General features: G+C 35.0%; 2 protein-coding genes across 20 annotated transcripts; one reads left to right on the top strand and one right to left on the bottom strand.

Moving 5' to 3' along the window:
• Positions 1-418: 418 nt before the first annotated feature.
• On the top strand, positions 419-18,921 carry RhoGAP1A (Rho GTPase activating protein at 1A). Of its 19 annotated transcripts, XM_073978143.1 has the most exons (14): positions 503-1,077; positions 1,823-2,434; positions 10,450-11,006; positions 11,071-11,725; positions 11,784-12,079; positions 12,145-12,268; positions 15,077-15,097; positions 15,413-15,511; positions 15,629-16,645; positions 16,721-17,104; positions 17,168-17,337; positions 17,404-17,543; positions 17,609-17,858; positions 17,930-18,921. In XM_073978143.1, the coding sequence occupies exons 2-14, from the start codon at positions 2,093-2,095 to the stop codon at positions 18,135-18,137; spliced, it is 4,263 nt and encodes a 1,420-aa protein (XP_073834244.1). In that variant the 5' UTR covers positions 503-1,077; positions 1,823-2,092; the 3' UTR covers positions 18,138-18,921. The 19 variants fall into 19 exon arrangements, with proteins under 19 accessions (XP_073834258.1, XP_073834246.1, XP_073834254.1 ...); XM_073978157.1 differs by lacking the exon at positions 15,077-15,097 and having other exon boundaries at positions 419-731; positions 1,849-2,434; XM_073978145.1 differs by lacking the exon at positions 15,077-15,097 and having other exon boundaries at positions 442-1,077; positions 1,730-2,434.
• LOC141399439 (probable RNA-binding protein 19) lies at positions 18,590-22,203 on the bottom strand. Its single transcript, XM_073978175.1, has 4 exons — positions 22,047-22,203; positions 19,741-21,980; positions 19,551-19,670; positions 18,590-19,481 (listed from the first exon to the last, which is right to left on the bottom strand). The coding sequence occupies exons 1-4, from the start codon at positions 22,080-22,082 to the stop codon at positions 19,145-19,147; spliced, it is 2,733 nt and encodes a 910-aa protein (XP_073834276.1). The 5' UTR covers positions 22,083-22,203; the 3' UTR covers positions 18,590-19,144.
• Positions 22,204-24,027: the final 1,824 nt, after the last annotated feature.

Consider the following 24,027-nt stretch of genomic DNA (forward strand, 5'->3'; position numbering starts at 1 on the left):
ATGGGCCAAATACATACTGGCCGTTGTGCGACGCGTTGCGCGTTAAAAACAGCAACCACATGAAAAATGTGTAAGTGATGCCAAGTTTGTTCTTAAAGTTTTCATGTGGTTGTTGTAACGCAACACTCTAAATTTTGCTTCCAGTTTTACTACTTTTTGGGGTTAAAGGCCTGGGTACGTAAGCTGCCTCGCCTGCTTACCTTGCTTGCTTCTGATAAAAAAAGAAAAGGGCAACCCAGTTCGAAATTTGCTCGGCCTTCTTTGTTCTTTTATTTTTATTATGTCAGAAATGAAGCAGAAAAGCAAGGCAGCTTATGTACGCAAGCCTTAAGGGACGCTTTCCGAGTTAAAAATGTTAAAACTGGTAAAACTTGAAGAAACTTTAACGTAAAGGAACAAAGCTTATGTGTTTTGTGACACACTTTTATTTAATGTTGAGACACCCTGTTAACGGAGAAAATATATTGAAAGGGAAAACGTCAGAAATGAGAAACATGAAGAAGAAGAATACCTAAAATCGAGAAAAAAAAGAAGTCTTGATGTGCTGTTTTCCTAAAAAATTGTTAAAAAATCTAAAAATATTGGAAAAAATAATTCATCGTGTTTTGATATTGAATTAATATATGTGATTTGCTAAAATCTGTTCGCTTATACTCGAATTGTGTGCATTTTTCTGTAAAGTGGTCGTGTAAAAGATGCTGTGTTGAAAAAACCAATGTATAATTGTAAATGTAAAAAATCAATCAACACACCACCACTACTCTGACAAAACGAAACGACACAAAACAAAAATTCGAAAGAAAGGTGTGCCAAGTAAATACTCCACCACCATTGCTTGAACCCTGACTAAAAATCGAATTGGAAAGTGCATAACTATCTTCTATGTGTTTTTGTTAATTTGTTGTGTTGCAAAGCTGATGAGCTGATGAAGTGGCTTAAAATATACGAGTAATTGATTTGGTGCGATTTATATCCGTCCCGTGCGTGTCGTTTATTACCACACGCACGGATGAATGCAAATGCAAGCATTGTTATTGTTGCGTTACGTAGATCCTTTAAAGATGGGCTTTAGTTTCGGTGATGACCTTGTATTGAATTCATAATATCTATAATATATTAGGTGTGTCTTTTTACGTGATAATTTGTAATAATTATTACGAAATGTTACTAAATGCTGTCTTTTTACACAAAAGTTCAGTAAAAGAGAGCGAAGCGAGAGAATAATTTTGACAGTTGTTTGCTGAGAAATTGCTAAAAGTTGCTGAAAGAATTTTTCCCAGCAACATTTAGCAAGTTCGATCAGCTGTTTTTTAATCATCTGCTAATGGGCAGCTGCTCAATGTTTATCTTATTTTTGTGGGAAAATACTATAAATATTACGATTCAGGATTATTTATTGATTATTTTATTAATATATTCATTATTTTTATTTATTTTGCTTAAAATTAAAGAACTTTTTCTTTGATTTGGAGCTATTTTTTTCGTTCATGCATTGGCGCCAATGTTTTTGTTTTGGTTATCAACTGATATCTTGCTAAAGTTTACTAAATGCTGTCTTTTTACTTTTTTCTCTATTTTCGTATCAAAGAGCAAAATCTTTCTTACTCTCTGAAAAGAAGTTACTGAATAATTATTACTGAAAAAGTAAAAAGACACAACTATTATATGTATATGGCAACAAAAACAACAAATTTTAAAATTAATAATTAACGCGTGTGCTAATTTTTAGAAGCGAAAAAACATCTTGTGCCGTTATGCTTCTAATTGTATAATATTTGCAAAAAATATATACAATAATAATCTTTGATATTAATTAAAAAAGTTTGGTTTGGTGGCGGTGGTGCGTAGTTTGGAAAACAGGATTGGCGAGAAATTGAGAGAGTATGATTGAAGTAGTACATAAAGAGAACGAGAGAGGAAATTATTCGTCGCTAGATGTTATTAATTTGAGCTAAACAAAACAAAAACAAAGAATCTGTCAAACACAGAAAAACAACTCCAAAACAACATTAAATACATTTGAAAAAACATCGCTTAAAAATAATATAAATGAAATTAAGTGACTAGAAGACAAACAAATCACTGAAGAAACATGAGTGTTTTCAATGACTTCCAACGATTGTGGATGGAGCGCTTCCCACAAAGTTCCCTATCCGATGCATGGGAACAGGACGTTCGTGCCAGCCTCGAAAGACATAAAACGAAAATAAACGAATTAACCAAAGAATTGGAACAAGAAACACTGTACGTCGAATATTTGGAACGATTGTTATCCGATGTTGAAAAGTATCGAGAATCGGGTGGTGATCCAACAAGTTTGTTTGAGGCAGCTACCAACGCTGAAAATAATGGATCGAAGTCTTCCACTCCGGGTGATCACATAGAATCGTCCAGTGTTGGCGAGAGGGAAGGCAGTGGTGGTGACCGATGCTCGGTAAGAACAAATTGTAATTTACTTTAAATAAGACAATTCATAACATACACCCCCAATTTAAGTTATTAGCTGGAACAAATACGTAAATACTTACATATAGGCAACCAGGGGAAGTTATCGAAGTTATCAGGGTCCAACATTTACAAATGCCGAATTTGTCAGTTGTTTGGAAATTATTACTTGTGGGAATTGTCTAGTCTACGAAACAAACCGGCATAAGATGAATGTAGTGGCTGGACTCCGAAATTTTTCAAATTTTGTCCACAGGTAGATCTGGGAATGTTGATTACGTTAATATATCTTTCATGTTTGAGAAGTCCGTATTTCCCGAGATATACGCTTCGAAAGTTCCAAAATCCAAAAAAAAAAGAAAACAGTCGTTTATGAGGAAACATATTAGCTAAAAATAATGTTGGTGATCGGTCGCATACTATAGCTTCGTTCCCGTACTTTTTAATAGTAAAGCTCGTAAAAGAGAGAACTGTAAAAAATTTTTTCTCACACAAAAGTTTTTGGAAATAGTTCGGGAACGGAGAAGTGGAAAATAAGTAAAAAAACTGAAAAAGTTGTCAAAGTCGGCGTACCAACCAATAAGACGCCGGCAATCATGTTACTATTTTTACACGCTCCAATTTGTCGAGTATGAAAATAAATTGAATTGAATTGAAAAATTGAATTGAGTAAAAAGTGCTTAACGAGAGCGTAATTCAGCGCCATTTTTTTATTTAAATTTATTCATTTCAAAGTCGTAAAAATTTTAAAAACTTTTTAGTTCTGGAACAAAGCTTATACTAAAATTATAGAGAACACTATGTTTGTCAATTGTTTTCATTCAGATTTCGAGTATTATGAATCGGACACAAAAATATTCTGAATTGCCCTCAACTTCCCAGTTACAAACATCGTAAAAAATAAAAACGACATTTTTGGAGTCTGGTCATACTTCTATTGCTCATTGTGTTTATAAAAAGATGTAGAACAATCAAAAACAAATAAAAATCACTTTTTGTTTCATTCCCATATGTTTGTAGGCCACATCAATTTTTGTTCCTTTTTCCTCTATAACGAGTTGAATTTTCTTTATAACTCAGTAATTCGTAGTTGCCGAACTCCTATCTTATAAAGAACTGTGGCTGCATCTTAGTCTTAGATCATAAGATTCTACATTACAAGTGTTAAATAATGATTTTTAGAATTTCTCCACATGTATGGTTTCATTAGAATTAGAGTACATTTCAATTGCTAGAGGAAGGCCCGTTTACAATGGGTTTTTATGCACTTACATGGGAGAACACAATTCACTTCCTTTGTTAATGCTACAATAATAATTTGTCCTTCTACTTCTACTAGATTAGCGCAACTCTCTCACACAACGATGTGATCGATTGGAACTACATAGTAAACTAAATTGTTTAATTGAACAGATTTGCGCAACTCTAGTTCCCACACGTGTATATTCAAACATAAATAGGAAGGAAATTCAAATATTTGAAATAACGATTTGTAACGGTTGTCAAATATTACTGTTATGTTAGCCTTCCATTTGGAGAATCATCTGTTAAATAGTTGCTTTCTTGGATTTGTGTTTGTTGTTGACTCAATAACCTGGCAATGTTCAACAACTTCAGTTACCAGGCGTTCAGTAACCAGACATATAATTATTGCTACCACTATCTTGTGTGACTTTTATTGTTGTTGTATTCATGCTTATTTAATTTTGTTGTGGCGTTAATATTTCCCATCCCAAAGGGTAGTAGTGGGAGGAGGAAATTTAATTGAATCTACGAACGAAAGAGAACGAAAGCAAATTAAAAAAATAAAACGAAAACAATAACAAGGCACCACAATAATAATAATAAAAAATATTATTACACAAAAAGGCAAAGAAAATTGTTTATCTTATCTCAATTGTCGTAGTCGCTGTTTCTCTTTTCGGTTTTCGTTTTTGGACAACAGTTGTCGCGAGATATGACTGGAACACACAATACCACCATCATCGTCATCCTACAAATACTTACTTGTACATGTGTATGAAGCTATTTGTCTATAGGGTTTGCACATTTCGATTCAATTGGGAGAGATGATGGCCCATACTCTTTTTCTTCCTTGACTGATGCGTCTGTCCATAATGTCCATCCATCCAATTGCACCCTTTTCCATGGAGTTGCAATATCTCTCTCGTTTTGTAATTCCTTTTTTACGAAATTCCTCCTGCTCTATGCTGCATTCATTTGCTGTTATCTGCATTTTGAGTTGCCCTCCCCTTCTCCACATTGACGACATAGAACTATTCAGCCACCATCATGCCAAGACGAAGCAATGCGAACAATATGAATTGTTCAGTTAATACTATGTCTTCGTAGGGTTTACCCGCACTCCCTAGTCGTAACTTTTGCCATTAATTGAAGAAACGCTGTTCTTTTTTACATCGTCGTGTTTTGTTATTTTTGTTTTCTATTTTCTCCGAAGACAATTAGAAAATTTTGTGTTTCATAAATACAATCTGCTAAAACCTAATAACAACAGAAGTCATTGATCCAGTTATCCATCCACCCATAATATATTGTTGCGAATATAAAATGTACACCAACAGGGTGGAGTAGTTCGTGCCTTTGTGTGTGTGCTTAAGTTTGAAAAAAAGAGTTTTTTTCTTGAAAATGTGTTTATCATTTAATGGTGTCTGTTGCATAGTGTCTATCGATTCCACTGCCTTTATAGGAAAATATACATAAAAATCTGAACGTGGCACCAGCACATCCTAATCACCACCAGTGACGACATCATTCATAAAATAGTGGCCAGTGCAAAATTCACCAGACAAAATGTCTTCGTTCAAGGAAAAGTTTAAACTGTGGCGCGGGGTAAAGTCTACCAACATGTTATGAATATACGTACACATCTATTCATCCATACTTATACTTAACATATGAACACTGTGTTAATGAACACTTAATGAAGAATATTTCGCTATCATTTCCTAAAACCGTTTGCATTCAACTCACAGCTGTAAGCTACCAACCAACCAAGCAAACATACAACAACAACGGTCGAATCAATTGAATGTAAATATTTCGATTTTCTTCTGTTTTCAAATGAAATTTTTAATTTAATAGTGTGTGAGTCATTTAAAGGCGGGTGAGGAGGGAAGTATGTATAAAACAAAGTAGTACCTATCTGATATTCACAGATAATATTGATCGTGTAAGTTGCCAAGTCTTTCGATCTTAAAGGTGTAATATAAAGTATAAAAAAGTGACAGTAATTAAAAAAAAAAAAAAAAAAAACTATATAAGGTGAATATTGCGAAAAGACTTGTTTTGGGGGTCGAAAACGGCAAAGTTTAAAAAATGGGTTTAAATAAATATTTTTAGGCTGATAAGACAATTTTAATAAGTTTATGCATAAATTAGCAACGGGCCATATGTATTTAAGGGTTATTTCACGGGAATGACATAGACCCACAGATATTATATATAAATATTACATTTTTAAGATTCATTTGTCCTTTCAGTATATTAATTATGTAGAGCCTCGACTTTGAAATTGGTCTATTTGGATATAGCTTCCAAGTACAATATAACATATTCACAGTGGTGTAGGGTATCATATAGTCGAGCCCGGTCGACATGATCCTTTCTTTATTGACTACTTATTTTCCTCTGCATTTCTACTTTGTTTTTTATGGTTCCATGTTGTATTTGATGGTTTTTTTATGATAAATTTATTTAATAATTATCATAGATTGGAAAATCTCAAATTTACATTAATTATACCCACGGTAATGAGGCCACGGTAATGATGGAAACGTGACTATCCTTGGATTTAAATGTGGAAATTTTCAAAATTTGTTACATATGATGTAATTCAATGAAGGCTCAAGAAATAAATACACCATTACCATAAATTTGGAATGAACAAATTTCAGAAACATGCACAAAAACACAAAACACTTCAACAGTTCTCAAACTACTGACTATATTTTTCACTTCTGTCGATTATCTTTAAAGCTAACGGGAATTGTCGCTGCATTGACAGATTACATATAAATTAAAAACCGATTTAATAACTACATTGGCCCACGGGAATGACAAACAAAAATAGGGACACGACTAAAATGTCTCAAAATCATAGTTTAAAAAATAAAATTATACTTACGAAGTTAAAATAGACTTTGTTCATTCCTCTAGAATAACTCGGTGTACTTCATTTATATAATGTATTTTGAAATATTAATGAATATCAGTGTTTTTTGAGCACAAAACGACTGGTCGTCACGGTCGAAATAACGGTTTTAGACCCCAAGTATGTTTGGACGAAATTCGTTTCAGACAATTTGGTTGCCCTTTTCTTCTTTATTCTATTATTTTTGTTATGTCAGCTAGGCAAACAGGCGAGGCAGTTTATGTACCCAGGCCTTAATTGTTAAAATGAAAATAAAAGTCAGAAGAAAGTGATCGATACTGGCAAAATTTACATATTTTAATTAAATATACTATGTAAATTGTTATAAAGCAAGCAGAAAAATATATTTTGTGTTTGGAAACCTGTTTAATAATATATTAAAAAGCACATAAAGATAATAATCTTGAAAATTACATAAAAATAAAAAGAATGACATCTGTGTATTGTATTCAACAAATTACATAATTGGTCCGCAAATTTTATTTCCGATTGTTGGAAATCCAGATCCAATGCATTGGTGCAAAATGTCATGACAAAGAACTGGTGCAATATGCCATGACAATGAACTGTTGCAAGATCCCATGACAATGAACTGGTGCAAAATGTCATGAAAATTAATTCGTGAAAGCGTGTTGTCACTCCCTTCTAAATTTCAATAGTGATTCACCCGAATTTTCATCGATGCCATGTCACTTGCACCCATGATTCAACTCATAATTTCTCATCGAACATTTTACTGGGATTTTATGCGCATTCGGATGCGATCCAACGAATGACATCCATTATTCACATTTTAACTGCATTCGGATGCAGTTCAATCAGAGTCGTGAAAAATGCACTCTAATTCCTTGCATTTTAACCGCATAGGTACTCACATTTTAATAGCATTCGTATGCAGTTCAAACGGAGTCTTCTTTCATTTTATTAGCAGTTGCTAGAGGTCCCTACATGTACATAAGTCAGTTTGTTCATCCCAACCGGCATCAATTTTTCCAAAAACAGGAAATCGTGTTAACATTTCCAAATGTTTTTATAAAATAAAATATTTTGTGATAATTTATGAGAAGAAAATTTTTTAATGTAGTGCTGTTGGAGAACATTTCGAAATCTTAACTGATGGGAACAAAATATAACAAGTAAAAAAGTATCAGTCGGCTTTGCCGACAGAGATAAACCCTCAGCCTGTGTATATTGAAACATTTTTTCCCAAAATACGTATGTATTTAGGGGGTTTGGCCGTTTGAACCGACAAAAATGTTGATTAGGATTAAAGATCAAAAGTTTTGCGGAGGAGATATTAAAAGGAATGGATCGACATTGACCGTTATGGAAGTGGATCTCCAGCCACAACATATGGTGCCAAAAGGGGTTTTTACATTCTTCGGGCTGTTTGCCCAAGAAGTATGGACTTGCCCCTAAAAAACTTTTATCATCGTAATTGAGGCAGCGAATGCAAATTGCTTCAACAAAAATCAAAGTGATTTCATATCAGGTCTTAAAGTGAACTTATCCGAAATTTTGTGTGGGAGGTACCGGATGGAGTGGGCAAATATAGCCCATATTTGTACCTGATCTATATCTGGTAGATATATTAGGATGTGTAAAGTATAGACCAATTCAGCCACTCCCTTCAAGAGTTACCATACGAACAATTTTTCCGAACATTTTTGAACTTTTGTGGGGGAGGTACCTGAAGGAGTGGACCGATATGGCTTATCTTCAAACTTAAACTATGTTTGGACAAAATATTAATAAGGCCAAATTTTGGACCGAATCGCCAGATCCGTTCGAGAGTTATCTTGCGCTCCAACCACCTCACACGGTGTCATAGAGTTTTTTTTGCAACTTTCAGCCTATTTTCTCAGGAAGTATGGACTTGCCCCTGATGAAACTTGTACCGTCGTATGGAGACCAGTGAATACAAGTTGCTAAAACAAAAATCAAAGCGATTCGAGAGATGGTCCTAAACTGAACTTTTCCAAAATTTTGTGTGGGAAGTACCCGAAGGAGTGGACCGATTGAGTCCATATTAAACCTTATTTAAGTCTGGTACACATTTCACGATGGGCAAAGTATGGACCAAATCGGTTACTCCCTTTAAGAGTTATGGTGCGCACAAATTTTCCGAACATTTTCGAACTTTTGTGGGGGTGGTACAGGAAGGAGTGGACCCATATAGCCCATCTTCGAACTTAAACTAAGTTTGGGAAAATATTACGAAAGCCAAAATTTGAACCGAATCGGTTGATCCGTTCGAGAGTTATCGTGCGCTCCAGCCAGCCAGACAGACGGACGGACATTGCTCAGTCGACTCCAAATTGTCTGAAACCCATTTCGTCCAAACATACTTGGGGTCTAAAACCATTATTTCGATGAGGCACATTTTGACCGTATGAAAGTTTATATACCCTCGTTAGCATAAATGCTGAGGGTATAAACAAATTCCACGGCAACCATAGTGTTTCGGCCAGCGGCGGCCAACCCAGCATCAAAACTATGCTATGTGTTTTTTGCAGTTTATGTTCATAGCATTTTTAACTTGAAAGATTTATACCGTATTAAAATTTTTCAACCCGCTATAAATTAAAGAAAATTCAATGAAAATTAATTATTTTTAAATTTTTAGTTATGTATATAAATCGTAAAAATTGTAATCCAGATCCCACTGAACGTTAATATTGAAAAATGTATAGCCCATGAGGATTTACAAAAGCTTCGCCCTAATATAACGAACCTATTGCTAAAATTTTATATTAATAAAAATATTTTAAGAAATTGTTAGTAAATATACAAGGGCTTATCCCTTGTGAACAATGTTTGGTTGGTTGGTTAACGTGAGGAATAATAGGCTGAAATCCGAAACATCAGTTGCGTTTTATATGTCTACAGTATTAATGAGAAATATTGCACTCCAAAACATCACTGTTGCGCAGCATACCCACAAAATAAGCATCAGATAGAAAACTGCGGCATTAGGTAGATTTTTGCATTAGAGATTTGTAGGGTTGAAATGCATTGATCGCCCACGAAATGCTTTAACAATGGTTTCACAAGAATTATAAGTGTTATTCGTCTCCACGTTTTGCAGATTAGAATTGGTTAGAAACGATGCCAACAGAATTCGTCCACGTGCCTTCACTTCGCTAAAGCTCCCAATGGGTTTGGGACCCTTCCAGATCACCTTGCAAAATTTTGCCGCTCCACTAAATCCCTCTATTCGCTTACTGAAGCCTATATCGGATTTCCTCTTAGCTTTCCTGATCTCACTGTTATTGAAACTATTTTTACAAGTCACAATCTGCCCTCCTGCTAAGTTTCTCCTACATTGGCAAGACTCCTCATAGCAACCTGGGACAACACTGGTGAAATCATTTAGCTATGTAGCAACATCCCTGAACTCCATGTAATTAGTTAAATTTTCCCAATTCGGCTCCTAAAGGAATGAGGCGATTGAATTTCTTTTATAAGAATATTGGTGTGTATCGCCTGTTGTTCATGAAGATGATTCATTTCATGAGTGCGTACTTGGTCGCAGTCCTCCGGACAGCATCGAATAATCTTCCACTGCGTACCGTTAACATTCGAATAATCATACCACGGATTGGTCAACGCTAACGGCCTATTACGTTTACTTAATCGTAAATGGTAGTCATAGCAGTCGGTTGTTTGTGATCTCAGAATGAAGAATAACACTAAGTCAACTATGTTATACGTTTCTCCGTGTTCACTTTCGTTCTACGGGTTTCCCATATATGTATTTCGTGCGCCCACACTAAGCTATTTTAAAAAAACCTTTATTTTTTAAATTCTAATAAACGTTTCTTGTTTTACAGAAATCCAGTTTAAATTTAAGAGAATCTAAAAATGCAAACAAGGAACAAAGTAATAGGCTATCATTGAATACCGATAATAAATATACATCTGGACCGGGTGGTAAAAATGATAAAAATAATTTTCCATCAACATCCAGCGAGGAACGTGAAAAAGAAGACAAAGATATTGGTACCGAAAAAGACAACGGAAAAAATGGAGCACTGCATCAGTGTATTAGTGAATTGGCCGCATCGATAGCATCGAATGAAGATAATTCAACGGCAGAAATAGGCAGTTCTTCAAACAAAAAATTATCGTCAGCATCTGATCGATCAACCTCATCTTCCAAAAACACATCACATTTTGTAACCGTTATCGAGGTGAAGGAAAGTAAAATAAACATGGATCAAAATAATCCATGTTTATCAATGGATCAAGGATCGGATATTGTTCCTGATCATATGACCTCAACATTTAGTAGCTTTGAAAGAAAACCTTCAGCACCGCCGCTCTCCCCTTCGATGTCGTCGTCAAATGCTGCCGCATTATTAGAGGCCAAGAAAAAAATGCCACCACGGTAAGGCAAAATATTCACTGTAAATGTCAACTTAAATAACACCCGTATTTCCTTATCTTTACAGCCCTCCGCCAAAAATTATACGGCGTGTAGAACCCCCCACAATTCCCGGTTCAGTTCTTTCCTCTTCGCCAAAGCGCGATGCTACTTTTTCTGGTAGTTCTGTACCTATACCCTCCAATTCTGGTAATTTGTCCTCTTCCGAGAGCCCAGCAAATTCTCTAGAACGTAATGTCAAACCATCTGATATTCTGCGATCAAAGTCATCGGAAACGAGCGAGAGTAAAGGATATTCTCAAAATCGCAAGACCACACCTGAACTGAACAAGTTCATAAATAATTCCGAATTTCTTGAAGAATTGGGTCATAAAATTAGCAAAACTGAGAGTTTAGAGAAAACTAAAAGACCAGAGATAGGATACACTCATAGTCCCACTGGTAGTTTGGGACGAACTGCCAGTGGTCCCAACGCACAAACCAGTGGCCCTCCTGCAATAAGCCGACAGAGTAAACCCACAAGTTATGCCGCAACGGGAACATCCCCCACAAGCAGTCTTAATAAAAATGCAAAGCTTACAACCGCGGATAATGCCTCTACTGGTAGTTTGGATAAAAAATCAAGGTCAACCCTACAACCTGTTGATGCAGAATCATCAATGGCCCATGGTCGTAATGTTGGATCTAAAGAGTCGTTGTCTTCACAGGGCATATCAGAAATTGTATGTAATTTAATTCTTGGAATGTGTGAATACTACTCAACAATATATTTTTTTACAGATCAAAAGTTATGAATCGGTATCGTCATTAAGTTCAGAAAGTGTTCGAGCAAATCAGACGGGAGATAGTGAACAGGAACATTTATATGATACTGTGCCTCTAGACAATGGGGATGATGAATATGTTTATATAAAGCCAGGTCGCACAGGCTCTTCTTCTAGTCGCGATGATTTATCAACGCCTGGTAGCGTTGTTCCCATGAGTTCACATGCCCATTTGAGCAGTCAAGCTAGTGTTACAGATCCTGAATCTCCTGGACGATCTTCAAATTATGTCAATATTGACTATTTTATACAGTAAGTTATGATTGGGCTTGTTTAAATTGGACTTTGAAATACATTTTTATCATTTTTTGTTTTAGTCAAAATAATGAAACCCGTTCCAGTTCAATGGATAGTGATGGGGAATATGAAAATGGCATGCCTATAATGCGCACTATATCCCATGATGATCACAATACTCCAGTTCCAGGTGTTCTTCGCAAGGTAAGAAAAGATGTTTAAAGGAATATTGGGAGATATAACGTCAATATGAACGTACACGAATTACACCCCAAAAAAATTGTTTATCAGTAAGGATCATTTTACTTCAAAATTATGAATGGAACGATAAAATACATCATATTTTTTGACAATTTGTTCTTCCAAGGCATTAGGAATTTGTTAGAATCACATATAATTAGACACGAATTACCATCTATATGGAGCCTTCAAGAACAAAACATTTATATTAATAGTACTGATGCTGAAAAAAAAATTGATATCATGTAGACCTTATCTATTCTCAAATAGTTTCAAACAAAATCCATTAACAATATTTGATTAACATAAGTCTCTAAATTAACATGTTAAATTCCGAAAGTTATCGTATATCGTTCCAATATAGTATCGGAGACAGCACCGTTTATCTTTATCTTCATTTCTAGAACACAAAGATGGTTAGGTAATACCCAAGAAGGTACTACAACAATAACTGTTTATTATTCTGTAGTACGATAATAATCTTTAAACTTGCGGATCATACTAGAGGCGCATAGTTTACAACAAACCAATCGGCATCTATGCAGTAGTTTTACCTAGGTCTCCTTTTCATAACCAAAGTGGCTAGGGATTTAAGAACCTTGTTCCTTTCTCAGATAGCTGTGAAATGTCCAGATGGCCTGAAAATATTTGTGATCGGAATTGTTCTGTCATTGACCTGGACATTTAGTGGTGGATATTTACAAATTTCTCGCATTGAAGACTTTCATGTTTGTTTGATCCACAGAACTCAAGTTATTCAGGATTCACACTTCGGAACTTCGACTTCTTGTACATGCATTTTATGCATCACGGGTTTCCACACATTTAAAACATTATACAGCGTCTGAAGCAAGGTCGAGGGATAGAAGAGAAGGTAGAGTTGATCAAGCTCGCCATTCGCACTGTTTTGCGGCACCATCTGTTCTGAACAACTCCAATGTTGTTCAACGGATTTGTGGAACACAATACTTACATCTTCGACAAAGCAATGGTCGTTTTGGAAATCAGTCACACGTTTGGCGATGTCATATTGACTATTATGTTAAGTTGTTTTGTGTTACTTTAATGCCTATATGGCCTATATTAGGCTTTGTTATGAAATGAAATAAATTAATACAAAGATGGGAGCCAGTTATTTCGTTCGAGAACTGTTAATTTACATTTCAGCCAAAGAATCTTTTTTTCATTCAATGTCTTTCGCAAAAAACTTAGGTACTAATCCCTAGAAACACGGGAGTTAAGGTTCATTCTGACAAGGCATCACAAGCCACATAGATATGTTGACACTCGGCTCTTAAAATCAATTACATTCATTTACTAATCTAATTCCGAACACACAAATTATAATCCGATTATGAACAACAAATGAACTTAAATTGAAATACATTGTTATTTACCCAGCAAAATGTTTGTAGCCAAAGAAGTAATTGGTGCAAGTGATTCCGGAGTAGATCTTTTTACGTGAAAGAAGCCATGATTTTTACAATGGCATGGTGCTCTTACTGTCCATTTTGCATCTCATCACACTTTTTGCATTAGTTCTTTGAAGTGAATAAATATATATTCCATGGAAGGTTTTTTTAATTTATTTTTCGATTCGTTAAAAATTTATTCTAAAGAAAGCATTTTGCGGATATCAAAGAAGTTGACATCTATTAATTGAATTAATTGAATTGCAAATTGTTTCAATGATTTGGAAATTATCAGGGTTAGTAGGAAATATTAAAAAGTTGTGGTATGTATTTTTATGCCATGTTCCCTAAGATGATGACTACGAAACTTATGTTATTCTTGTTTGATCGAAAATAAAAACAAATCAATAAAAACAGAAGTTTGGCAGTAGTTCGAGCTAATTCGAATCGTCTCAGTGAGACATGCCATCATTCAATGAATATCATTGTATAATAGTACACTTAAATATAAAGAAATTGAAATATATTGACAAAAAACTATGATATACTTTAAGTATATCATTATATAAAGCAATTGAAATAAAAAAAGGTTTTAAGTTCGATTTGGTGGAACTTTTATACCTCAACCATGATATATGCAAAGTCAAAATACATCTTATGGTGGATGGTATAATACAAATTAAATAGGTAATATTTTATGTTTGATTACTCAAAAATACCGAAAAACATCTTCAAAGTGCTTCACGTCCATAGAGTCATGCAAAAGACGTGATTAAGATCCAAAATAGAGAGCATACAAGCTGCACCATGCCCTTTTAAAATCGTGAATTCTTTCACATAATAAAATATAGTCACTTGCATTCATGATTCAACTACTTCTTTGGCTACAAACAAAGATGTAGTCCGAAACAAATTGCACTCATGATTACTTATTTGAATACAAACATTTTGCTACGTAATTAAAATTACATGAAACAAATTGTTTTTACTAAAGTTATTAAGTACTTCATTTGCAAAAAATTATTAAAAATGTAAACATTGCTAAAATGTGAAATTTTTATGAAATGGATTCAAATCGGACATTGTCGAAATGTGAAGAACGGAATGGATTTTTCATGACTCTTGACTTCAGAAAAAGCTATGCAATCAATCACTACTTCACATAGAACAACGTCAAATAAATTTTGCTGGTTATTAAAATGAATTTCCTATGGATGTCGTCTGTTGTCGTTCATAATTGAGTTATTTCCGAATAAAAAGAATTTATTTTATAATAATGAACTAACTAACCTGTTAACCTTTCCTTTTTTCTAATACCTTTATTTTTACAAACTACACACATACACAAACAACTGAACAGAATCTTGTTTCAGCAATACTTGTGAGTATACACTTTTTATCATCCTGATCAAATATATTTCGTATGTTTTTGTTTTTTTTTTTTTGTCCTACATATTTACCTACTATATGTATGCATTTGTGGTGTTGGTTGTTTCATATTATTTTTATCATTTTTGCTGTTCTCAATGTATTCTGTTGCATTTCGAAATATATTTTCTCATAATTTTTTTTTTCTTATTTATAATTGTGGGACTTTGGTACATTTTCATATCTTGTGTATCGTCTTTTTTATTTTATCGTCGAAGATCTTTGCGTCTCCTGAATAATTTAGAAAATTATTATTTATAACTTATAGGTTTCGGGCAATCAGCGTGGCAATAAAATACGGACAATTTTGAATATAATCATACAAAGCGAAACCATTTATGTGGCATGTTTGAATACAATGATTCAAGTAAGTGATTTTATATTTTCTTTTTTATTCAAATCGCATGCTATATTAAAGTTAGTTTTCTTTTCATATCGATTTGAACGCTGAATTTACCCCAAATTAATCTATTTTTGTTTTTAGTACAAAAAGGCCATACATGCTACTTTGGGTACATCACAACCGGTCATCAAAGAAGAGGAAGAGAATACCATTTTCTTTATGATCGAAAAATTATACGATTCTCATTCGATATTTTTGAGCGATTTGAAAACTCTGGTTGCTCATGAGGGTGGCGATGTGCTTATTGGCGAAACGTTTAAGCGTCTAGCCGAAATGGTTGATTTGTATAGTGCATTTTTGCACAATTATAATCAAGCCATCGAAACGGTAAAGAAATGCAGTGCCAATAATCCGCAGTTCAAGAAAATTGTTTCGACAATTGTCTTGAACCTGCAGACAGAGCAATCGCTAACACTAGAAGATCTATTGCACAAGCCAGTGGCACGTGTGCAAATAAATGCCTTGGTATTTAATGATCTTCTTGAGTGTACCCCTCCCAATCATCCCGATCATCATCCGCTTAGGCATGCACACGACACAATACACAAGTTCCTCAAACAATTCAATGTGGTTAATCAAAAGCTACCAACCGAATCGAATAAGAATCTCCGCCGTATGGTGAAGAATTCGTTTATTGTTGAACTTGTGGATGGGCATCGTAAGCTGCGACATCTCTTCCTGTTCAATGACGTAATAGCATGTGCCAAATACAAGGCCTCCGGCCGTGATCGCATCGACTACGAACTAAAGTGGTTTATACCGTTGAAAGATGTGGCTGTCTTTGAAGAAACTGATGCCGGTGCCGACCTTAAAGAATCTAGTCCACCAAATATTTTGCAGCTAAAAACGCAAGCCTGTACGGTAAGAGATCAGCTGCTGATGGAGGAGAAAGCCGATGATAAGTCACGCAAGGCAAATGGACTTCGTTATGGCGACAAATATCGCAGAAAATTGGCTGATTTAGAATCACAATTAGTGCTGGCATCGCCCAATTTAGTTTTTCGTATAGGCAATAAGTCAACAAATAAAACCGTTACATTTTTCTTAAGTTCAGATTTTGAAAGAACCCAGTGGATTGAGTCGATACTTAGTTTACAGGTTGGTGTGACACAATTCGTGGCATTTTAAGTGTTCCTAAACTAATGTGTACTTTTTATTTTTTGGATTACACAGCAAACTTGTAATATTCCCGGTGCCAGCAGTATAAATGCCCTAGAAGTGCATGCCTTTATTGTGGCAATGCAGAAGAGCATGAAGACCGAAATGGGTTCTTATCTTATGCGCAATACAAATGATGAAAGTTTACTGGTGGGCGATCTACATATGACCGTACAAAGTTTAACGGGTCTTGAACATCCCGTCGATTCATATATAATTATAGAAGTTGATTCGTATGGCCATTATTTCCGTAAGGCTGGGACGAAAATGATTTGCCGCACCATTAATCCCGTTTGGAATGAAAGTTTTGTTGTTGAACTGGAGGGAAGTCAAAATGTTCGTATTTTACTCTACACTGTACAGGACAGACCCATTCTAAAATCAAAACATGTGCTTAAGGTAAGGAAGAAAATTTTGCTTTGACCCGCCCACTCGCTTCACAAAAATATCACAAAATTACAGTTGAGTCGCAGCTGGTTGAAGGAAACACCACAAGCCCGTGTCATTAAATTAGGTGATAACTTAGTGCTGAACACTCTTTTACATTTCGTACCTGGTGAAGTGACTTTAAGGCGAGTGCCTACCTCGAAACCGGGAGCTCTTTTTGGTGCAAAAATGCAACAAGTTTTGAAGTAAGTAGCGAAGGCTTCCACATAAGTTCTGAAAAATATTAAATATTTTGCACATCTTTGTTTTAGACGTGAAAAACGAGACATTCCATTTATTATAAGTGCCTGTATACGAGAAGTGGAGAAACGGGGAATGTCTGAGGTTGGCATTTATCGGGTTAGTGGTTCTGCCTCTGATTTAGCCAAATTAAAGAAATCGTTCGAAACAAGTAAGTTTCAAATAGAAACTAAAGTCTGAAGTCGTTGCTTATATCTATGTGTATCTTCCTTCCAGATGCATATGAAGCCGAACAGTTACTGAAAGATGTTGACATTCACTCGGTAACTGGCATTCTTAAGTCGTATTTACGTGAATTACCCGAGGCTTTGTTTACGGATGTCTTGTATCCTAAATTTTTCGAGACATTCAGCAAATTTACCAATAACAACGAAGCAGAGCGTATCAGCGAACTTTTGGTAGTATTTGAAGAGTTGCCGCCGGCCAATAAGGCCTCCATAAATCATATCTTAGATCATTTAATAAGGTATGCAATTTGTTTCAGATTTTCTTTCTTTTTTTTTTTTTTTTGTAAACTATAAAATATTTTTTATGCAGAGTTCACAATCGGGAAGCCGATAACAAAATGTCTCTACACAATTTGGCTATGGTGTTTGGTCCAACACTTCTACGACCGGGAGCAACCCAAACAAAACAAAAAGATCTTTTGGCTGCCAGTACGGTAGATGTTATGGCTCAGGCTGGCATCCTATATTGTTTCCTGCAAGCACGTATGCAGTATGACAGAGACTCTATAATTCCATAATGGAAAGGAAATTAGCGATATATACGATGATGATGATGATTTACCGGCCATCTATAAAATAAAGCATTCAAAATGCTGCAAACCATATATGCTGCACAGGCGAGGCGGCAAGTTTGATTAAGCGTATTCCATAGCTCAAGTAACACTTAACAGGTCATTATGAACATACATACATATATTATATATAGAGGAAAGCACGATATTTTTATATATACATATATATTATGCATTTTATGTAAATACAGTACATAAATCCAAGTGGTTCAGTTTTGTCAAGTATTATTGCTTTGAGCTGGCTGATTCTTCGTAAGGACCCCCCACAGACATACCTACATAAATATACATCGTCTAAACATATGCAATTGGATACAGATCAAGAAAATTGGATGAATGAAGTTTCCTAATGCTTTTCAACTTGATAGGGAAAAGAAAGAACACAAAAGAAAAATAAATAAATTGAAAATCCAAAATTTATTATTAATTATTATTACTATTATACATTTATTCTATAGTGTGTATCGTTATTACAGAGGACATATTGCTGTGTACATATATTTATATGAAGATTTATGCCGCACGGCACCACAAATCTTCTTCGGCACATTGCAATGTTCTCGCGTATGTATTTTATTTCGTCTTACAGAACTATAACAGCTTCAAAGGTCTTAAATCTTACCGCAAATGTTAAAAATTATATAATATTCTTTAGTCGACCGTAAACTTATTTAAAAATAAAGAATAATGTATTCACAAATGATACATATAAAAAACACATAAAAATAAACGAGAAAAAGCAATATTTAAATAATTGAAAACGGGCATTGTATAAAAACAACATGGTCGTCTCTTAAGAGTAAGTGGGAGTAAGAAAATCAACTTTAATATGTCTACATTTTGGACGTAATTTAAAAGTAAATATGAAAAATTTGATATTTGCTTTTAAATTTCTGATTGAATTTTACCCAGTCATTTGAATTACATCTATGAACAGGTGTAATTTTTAATATCTAATCGCTCATGTTCTCATCATCATTTTGAGCAACATTTGAACTACCACTGGCATCGAAAACTGCTCTTTTGCTCCGTTTTGCAAATTTATCCTGACTTGTACTATTGTATTGTTCAGCGGATCGTTTGCGTAGGGCATCTACATCTTCATCGGCTGTAGAAGCCCATTCGAGGACAATACGTCTACCGTATAAATGTGTACTTTGGCTCAATGCATCGAATGCTTTTTTAGCATCACTTTTCGTTACGAAATCTACAAAACCAAAACCACGGTGCGATTCCTCTCCGGGTGCCATTTTCTTTGGTAATCGCACTGAACGCAATTCTCCAAAAGCTCTGAAATAAGACAACAATAATATATTAGCACATCTTTGTTTAAGCGACATTTGTTGTTGGTTATTTTACTTGAAAATGTCTCGAACTTCGCGAACTTTGGCTTGAAAAGGTATATTTCGTACCAATATTTTTGTACCAGTTTGTTTGGTAAGTTGGACCTTTTTGCGTTCTCCTTGGATGATTGGTGTTCTACAAAAACAAAAAGGAAATATGTACATTAATACGACATTGTGGTATAATGTCTTGTTTGTTTACATACTTTAAAATACGATCACTGCGTTTCAATTCCACCTGATTGTCATCGATTGTGGTAAATTGCATATTTTTAAGGGCATATTCGGCAACTGACGACTTCTTGAATTGTATAAAACCGTAGCCCAATGACGTTGTCTGTGATGGATTGTTGGGATCTTTGCGTTTTGCTATTTCTACGGTATGTATTGTGCCCAATCTTTTGAAATGATTGTAAACCGTTTCCCGCACGGTCTTAAAGTTAAGATTTCTTAAAAATAATGTTGTATTCGGTTCTGGATCTTCATTTTCTTCATCCTCCATGTTCTCTGTCTCTTCGGGTTGTTTATCATTTTGAGGATTCTCTTCTGGCGCATTATCCTGATCTGCATTGGCTTCTTCATTTTCAATTTTAGCAATTAACGGTTCCCCACTCAATGATGTTGTAAATGTATCTGCGGGACCCCATTCGAGGTAGAGCGGAACATTCTTAAATTTGCTGTACGCAAGTTTTTTGAAAGCATGTCTAGCTTCTGTGGGATCACAGAATTCAATTACAGCCGTCACACCGCTGGGCGGTAAAATTAGTCTTCCAATTGGACCAAATTTAGCAAAAAGGGGCGTCAATTCTGCCACTGTAGTGTCGGGCGGTAAATTCTTAGCCAGTATTATCGTCTTGGAACGTTTGGCATTTACGGAATCGAAAGCATTAACTCGAACCCCATTATCCTCGAGAAATTTTTTCATTTCTATGACAATTTGCGTCTCTCCCAGGGCAATGCGTACTGCTGCACTGGATCCACCTTCTTCGGTGTCCAAAATTCGTTGTTTCGAGGTTTCGAATTTCTTTGCCAAAATTTCGGCCACAGCATTTGGACCCAAGAATAAAGTGTTCCAGTTGGTAGTTTGTTGGGCAGTCTTCTTAAGTTTCAGCGCTTTCTTTTGCTTGAATGACAAGTTTGCATCGTTTTCATCTTGATCCTCGTCCGACTTTTTGCCTTTACCGGGTATTAAATGTAGCAACCGTCCATGGAACGTTGTACCATCTAATTTATTGAAGGCTTGGAGAGCATGTTCAGGCATTACGTATGTTACAGTACCAAATCCTTTGATCTGTCGTGTAACAGAATCAACAGGCAAATGTATCTCAGCAATTGGGCCAAACTCTTCGAACACTTTTTGCAAATCGTCTTCAGTTACGGTATATGCTAAGTTTCTAAAAAATATTCTGCCGGACTCCGATATATCTTCTTCATTGTTTACACTTGCCTCTTGATTTTTCCATTTCGAGTTTTTGTCGGCGCTATCAACTTGATTGGCCTGTTCTCCATCTTTGGCAGCACTCTGCTTGGCTTTGGTGATTTTATTCTTTTCGGTAAAGTCGGAGAAAAACACTTGCTTGCCTTTGATAAAACTTTTATTCTTCAGCATAGCCTTGTTCATGTCTTTTTCAGTTTTGAATCCCACATAACAAAAGCCGTGGACATTAGTAGGCAAACGCACTGAGAAGGGCTTCAAGGGTTTAAAGAACTTAATTATATCCTGACGTTTAGTCTTGTACGGTACATTGTGAATTTTGATTGTAAATAAATCAACACTGGATTTCTTTGTCTTCAACGCAGAGCTATTACTATTTTTCGCCATTAAAGATTTCATATATTCCATATCACTAATGGGCTTTTCCGCCAACTTTTCACTCTCCTCATCCTCGTCGTTATTGTCACTTTTATCTTCATCACTGTCGGTATCTTCCTTGGTTTCTGCTCCGTCTTTACCGCATACGTTATCGTTATTGTTTTCAATATCCGCCCTTGTATCTGCGTTATTTGGAACCTCCACTTCTGTGGTGTCATTAGCCCATAGCGTACGATTTCTTTCATGGACTTTCATAAATTCTTGAAATTCGGGATCATCCTTGTGTTTGCCCAATAATTCATCAACTTTTGATGGTGCTTTAACATCTTTCACCTTTACTTCTTTGGTACTTTTATTTTCCTTATTAGCTGCATCTTTCTTATTGTCCTTGGCATATTTACTCCATGCTTGTGGCTTCTCATCCCCTCCCAATTTCGCGCATAATTCCACTCTTATCCGACTGGTTTGTATCGTAGAATTATTGAAATATTTAATAGCTTCCGCTGCTTCATCTTCCGTCTGATATCCAATAAAGCAAAATTGACGAAACTTTCCATCAGGTGTATATTTGAGTTGCATATCAGTTATGGTGCCTTTTTGTCCGAAAAGGCTGCGCAATTTATCTTCTGTGACCTATATAAGGAAACAATGAAAAGATTAAATCAACTATGTTGAAAAAAACAGACTGTCGCTACTTACATTTTTTGGCAGTTGTTTTACAATAATTCTAGACATAATTGAAGATTTTTTAATTTATTTTTCACTACCGACGAGGGTTTGCATTGTTTATTTCACAATACACGTGAAACAAGTCAATTTACAATAGCAACAACAGGGCAATTCTATTGGCTACAAATTCTTTAAAACAAACGTCAAACAGTCTAATCATTCACAATAGGCTAATTCCATTGCTTCTATATGGTATTGTGTCAGACCTTGAAAGTTTCATTATCATGAAAATGAGTTAATCAGCCTTATTACGGTTGGCGTAGTCGTATCCAAAATTGCAAGTTGACGTGTCGAAACGTCCTTAAAAGCTAAAATATCAAATTTTAAAGAATTCTTTTGCTAAAAAATTCTTCTTCTTCTTTATTTGCAAATCCGTATTCGGATATTAGCGATCATACAATGTTAATTATTACAGAGTTATTTAATTACATATTATAAAGTTAAAACATATCATTCAATTATAGCTAGTTCTCTATCTCTTAGAGTTGTGTCGTTCATGAACGAACCGGCTCAAAGGAACGATTCCGCCAAAAGAACGAACGTATTCGTATCCAGCTCATACTTTTATATCGTTCATTTAGATCCCCGATGGACGAGTCATTGCTGCTTACAAAATTAACAGCATTGGTTTTGCAGTCAAACTCTAAACAAACGCTGCCTTAGCGCAAGCAGCACAAATTTCCACACAAAACAAACAATGATTCAGAGAGCTACTCTCGCTCAGTAACTCACCTCATTCAGTAGCACATATCGGTCATATCTTTCTTTTGCATCATTCGTTCATCTGGTTCTTTCATATCAAAACCACCACCACTACGTTCAGAAACAAAACCACCCCCATTAGCACACAAACAAGCAAGTAACACAACAGTTGTGTCATTCGTGAACGAACATTTTCATAAGAACGATTCGGTGAAAAGAACGACGGAGTCATTTGCAGCAGAGAACGAACGACTTCAAAAGAAAATAATACAGTCAAATGTATTGTTGAACGAAAAAGAGCCAACGAACGAAGTAAACGACCCGGATCTTTTTGGTGAACGGAATGAAAAAGATCGATCCGCTCAATGAACGAGATTGCCCAACACTACTATCTCTTGCGGCGCTTAAAAGGCTTATAGCCCGTTTAGACTATACCCTTATACCATGATTAAGGGCATTATCTCGATTTAAGTGCTTAATCCACCCTGATTTACCATACAAAATTAAATCAACTCAAAACTTGGATTTGTTTTAAATCAAATGTTAAATCGAAATATTTTGAAATACAACACTGCTTTTTGCTCCTAAAAATGCAACGATTGCAGTCTGTACCAATATTGGCAACTATGTTCATGTGTCGTTTATTTACTAGGGTTATGACTTTATGACTTTTTTTCTCAAAAATGATTTCCTGTAGCAAGAGTGAATGAACTTTAGTCTATTAATGCCAAAAATAAAGTTCATTTATGTGATACATGGAATGAAGCTAAATATCATATAAAATGATATATATGTAATAATATGATAAAATTGGTGAGAAACAACAGCTTATGTCATTCTGGATACGTCGTGTGGCTTTAACGATTATTTTGAGTTATTTATGTGCTTAAAGTGACTCCAAATTTTTTTCCATAAAGCTCATCTATAAAAACTTTAAAAGCTTTCTGTGAGTGAGCTTTTTTTCTATCGAATCACCTTGTAATTAAGATTTTATCTAACCTTATGCAAAAGCTCATCCAAATATGACACAGGGATATGAGGTTGTAAAAAAGTCATAACCCTATTATTTACATTTTTCAAATAACTGTAAACACAAACACACAAAAACAAACAGAAGCGGAAAAATAGAAAAAAATATGAAATAAAAATAAAATGGATGTAGCTTTAATTTAATATAAATTGTAAACAACATATTTAATAGCAATTTGTCAGATTATTTTTGCAGTATTCCATTCCATTTTTAATTTTC

This window comes from Musca autumnalis, unplaced genomic scaffold, assembly GCF_047663935.1.
Source record: "Musca autumnalis isolate F117 unplaced genomic scaffold, ASM4766393v1 scaffold_3, whole genome shotgun sequence".
Classification (NCBI taxonomy): domain Eukaryota; kingdom Metazoa; phylum Arthropoda; class Insecta; order Diptera; family Muscidae; genus Musca; species Musca autumnalis.

What these genes read in the sequence shown, in the direction of transcription:
- LOC141399439 (XM_073978175.1), bottom strand. Translation starts at nt 22,082, where the DNA reads ATGTCTAGAATTATTGTAAAACAACTGCCAAAAAAT. An exon ending in CGCAGTGATCGTATTTTAAA is followed by an intron (nt 19,671 to 19,740) that starts GTATGTAAACAA and finishes TTGTTTTTGTAG; the next exon opens with AACACCAATCATCCAAGGAG. An exon ending in GAAGTTCGAGACATTTTCAA is followed by an intron (nt 19,482 to 19,550) that starts GTAAAATAACCA and finishes GTCTTATTTCAG; the next exon opens with AGCTTTTGGAGAATTGCGTT.
- RhoGAP1A (XM_073978143.1), top strand. Translation starts at nt 2,093, where the DNA reads ATGAGTGTTTTCAATGACTTCCAACGATTGTGGATGGAGCGCTTCCCA. An exon ending in ATCTTGTTTCAGCAATACTT is followed by an intron (nt 15,098 to 15,412) that starts GTGAGTATACAC and finishes TATAACTTATAG; the next exon opens with GTTTCGGGCAATCAGCGTGG. An exon ending in ATCTTAGATCATTTAATAAG is followed by an intron (nt 17,859 to 17,929) that starts GTATGCAATTTG and finishes TTTTTTATGCAG; the next exon opens with AGTTCACAATCGGGAAGCCG.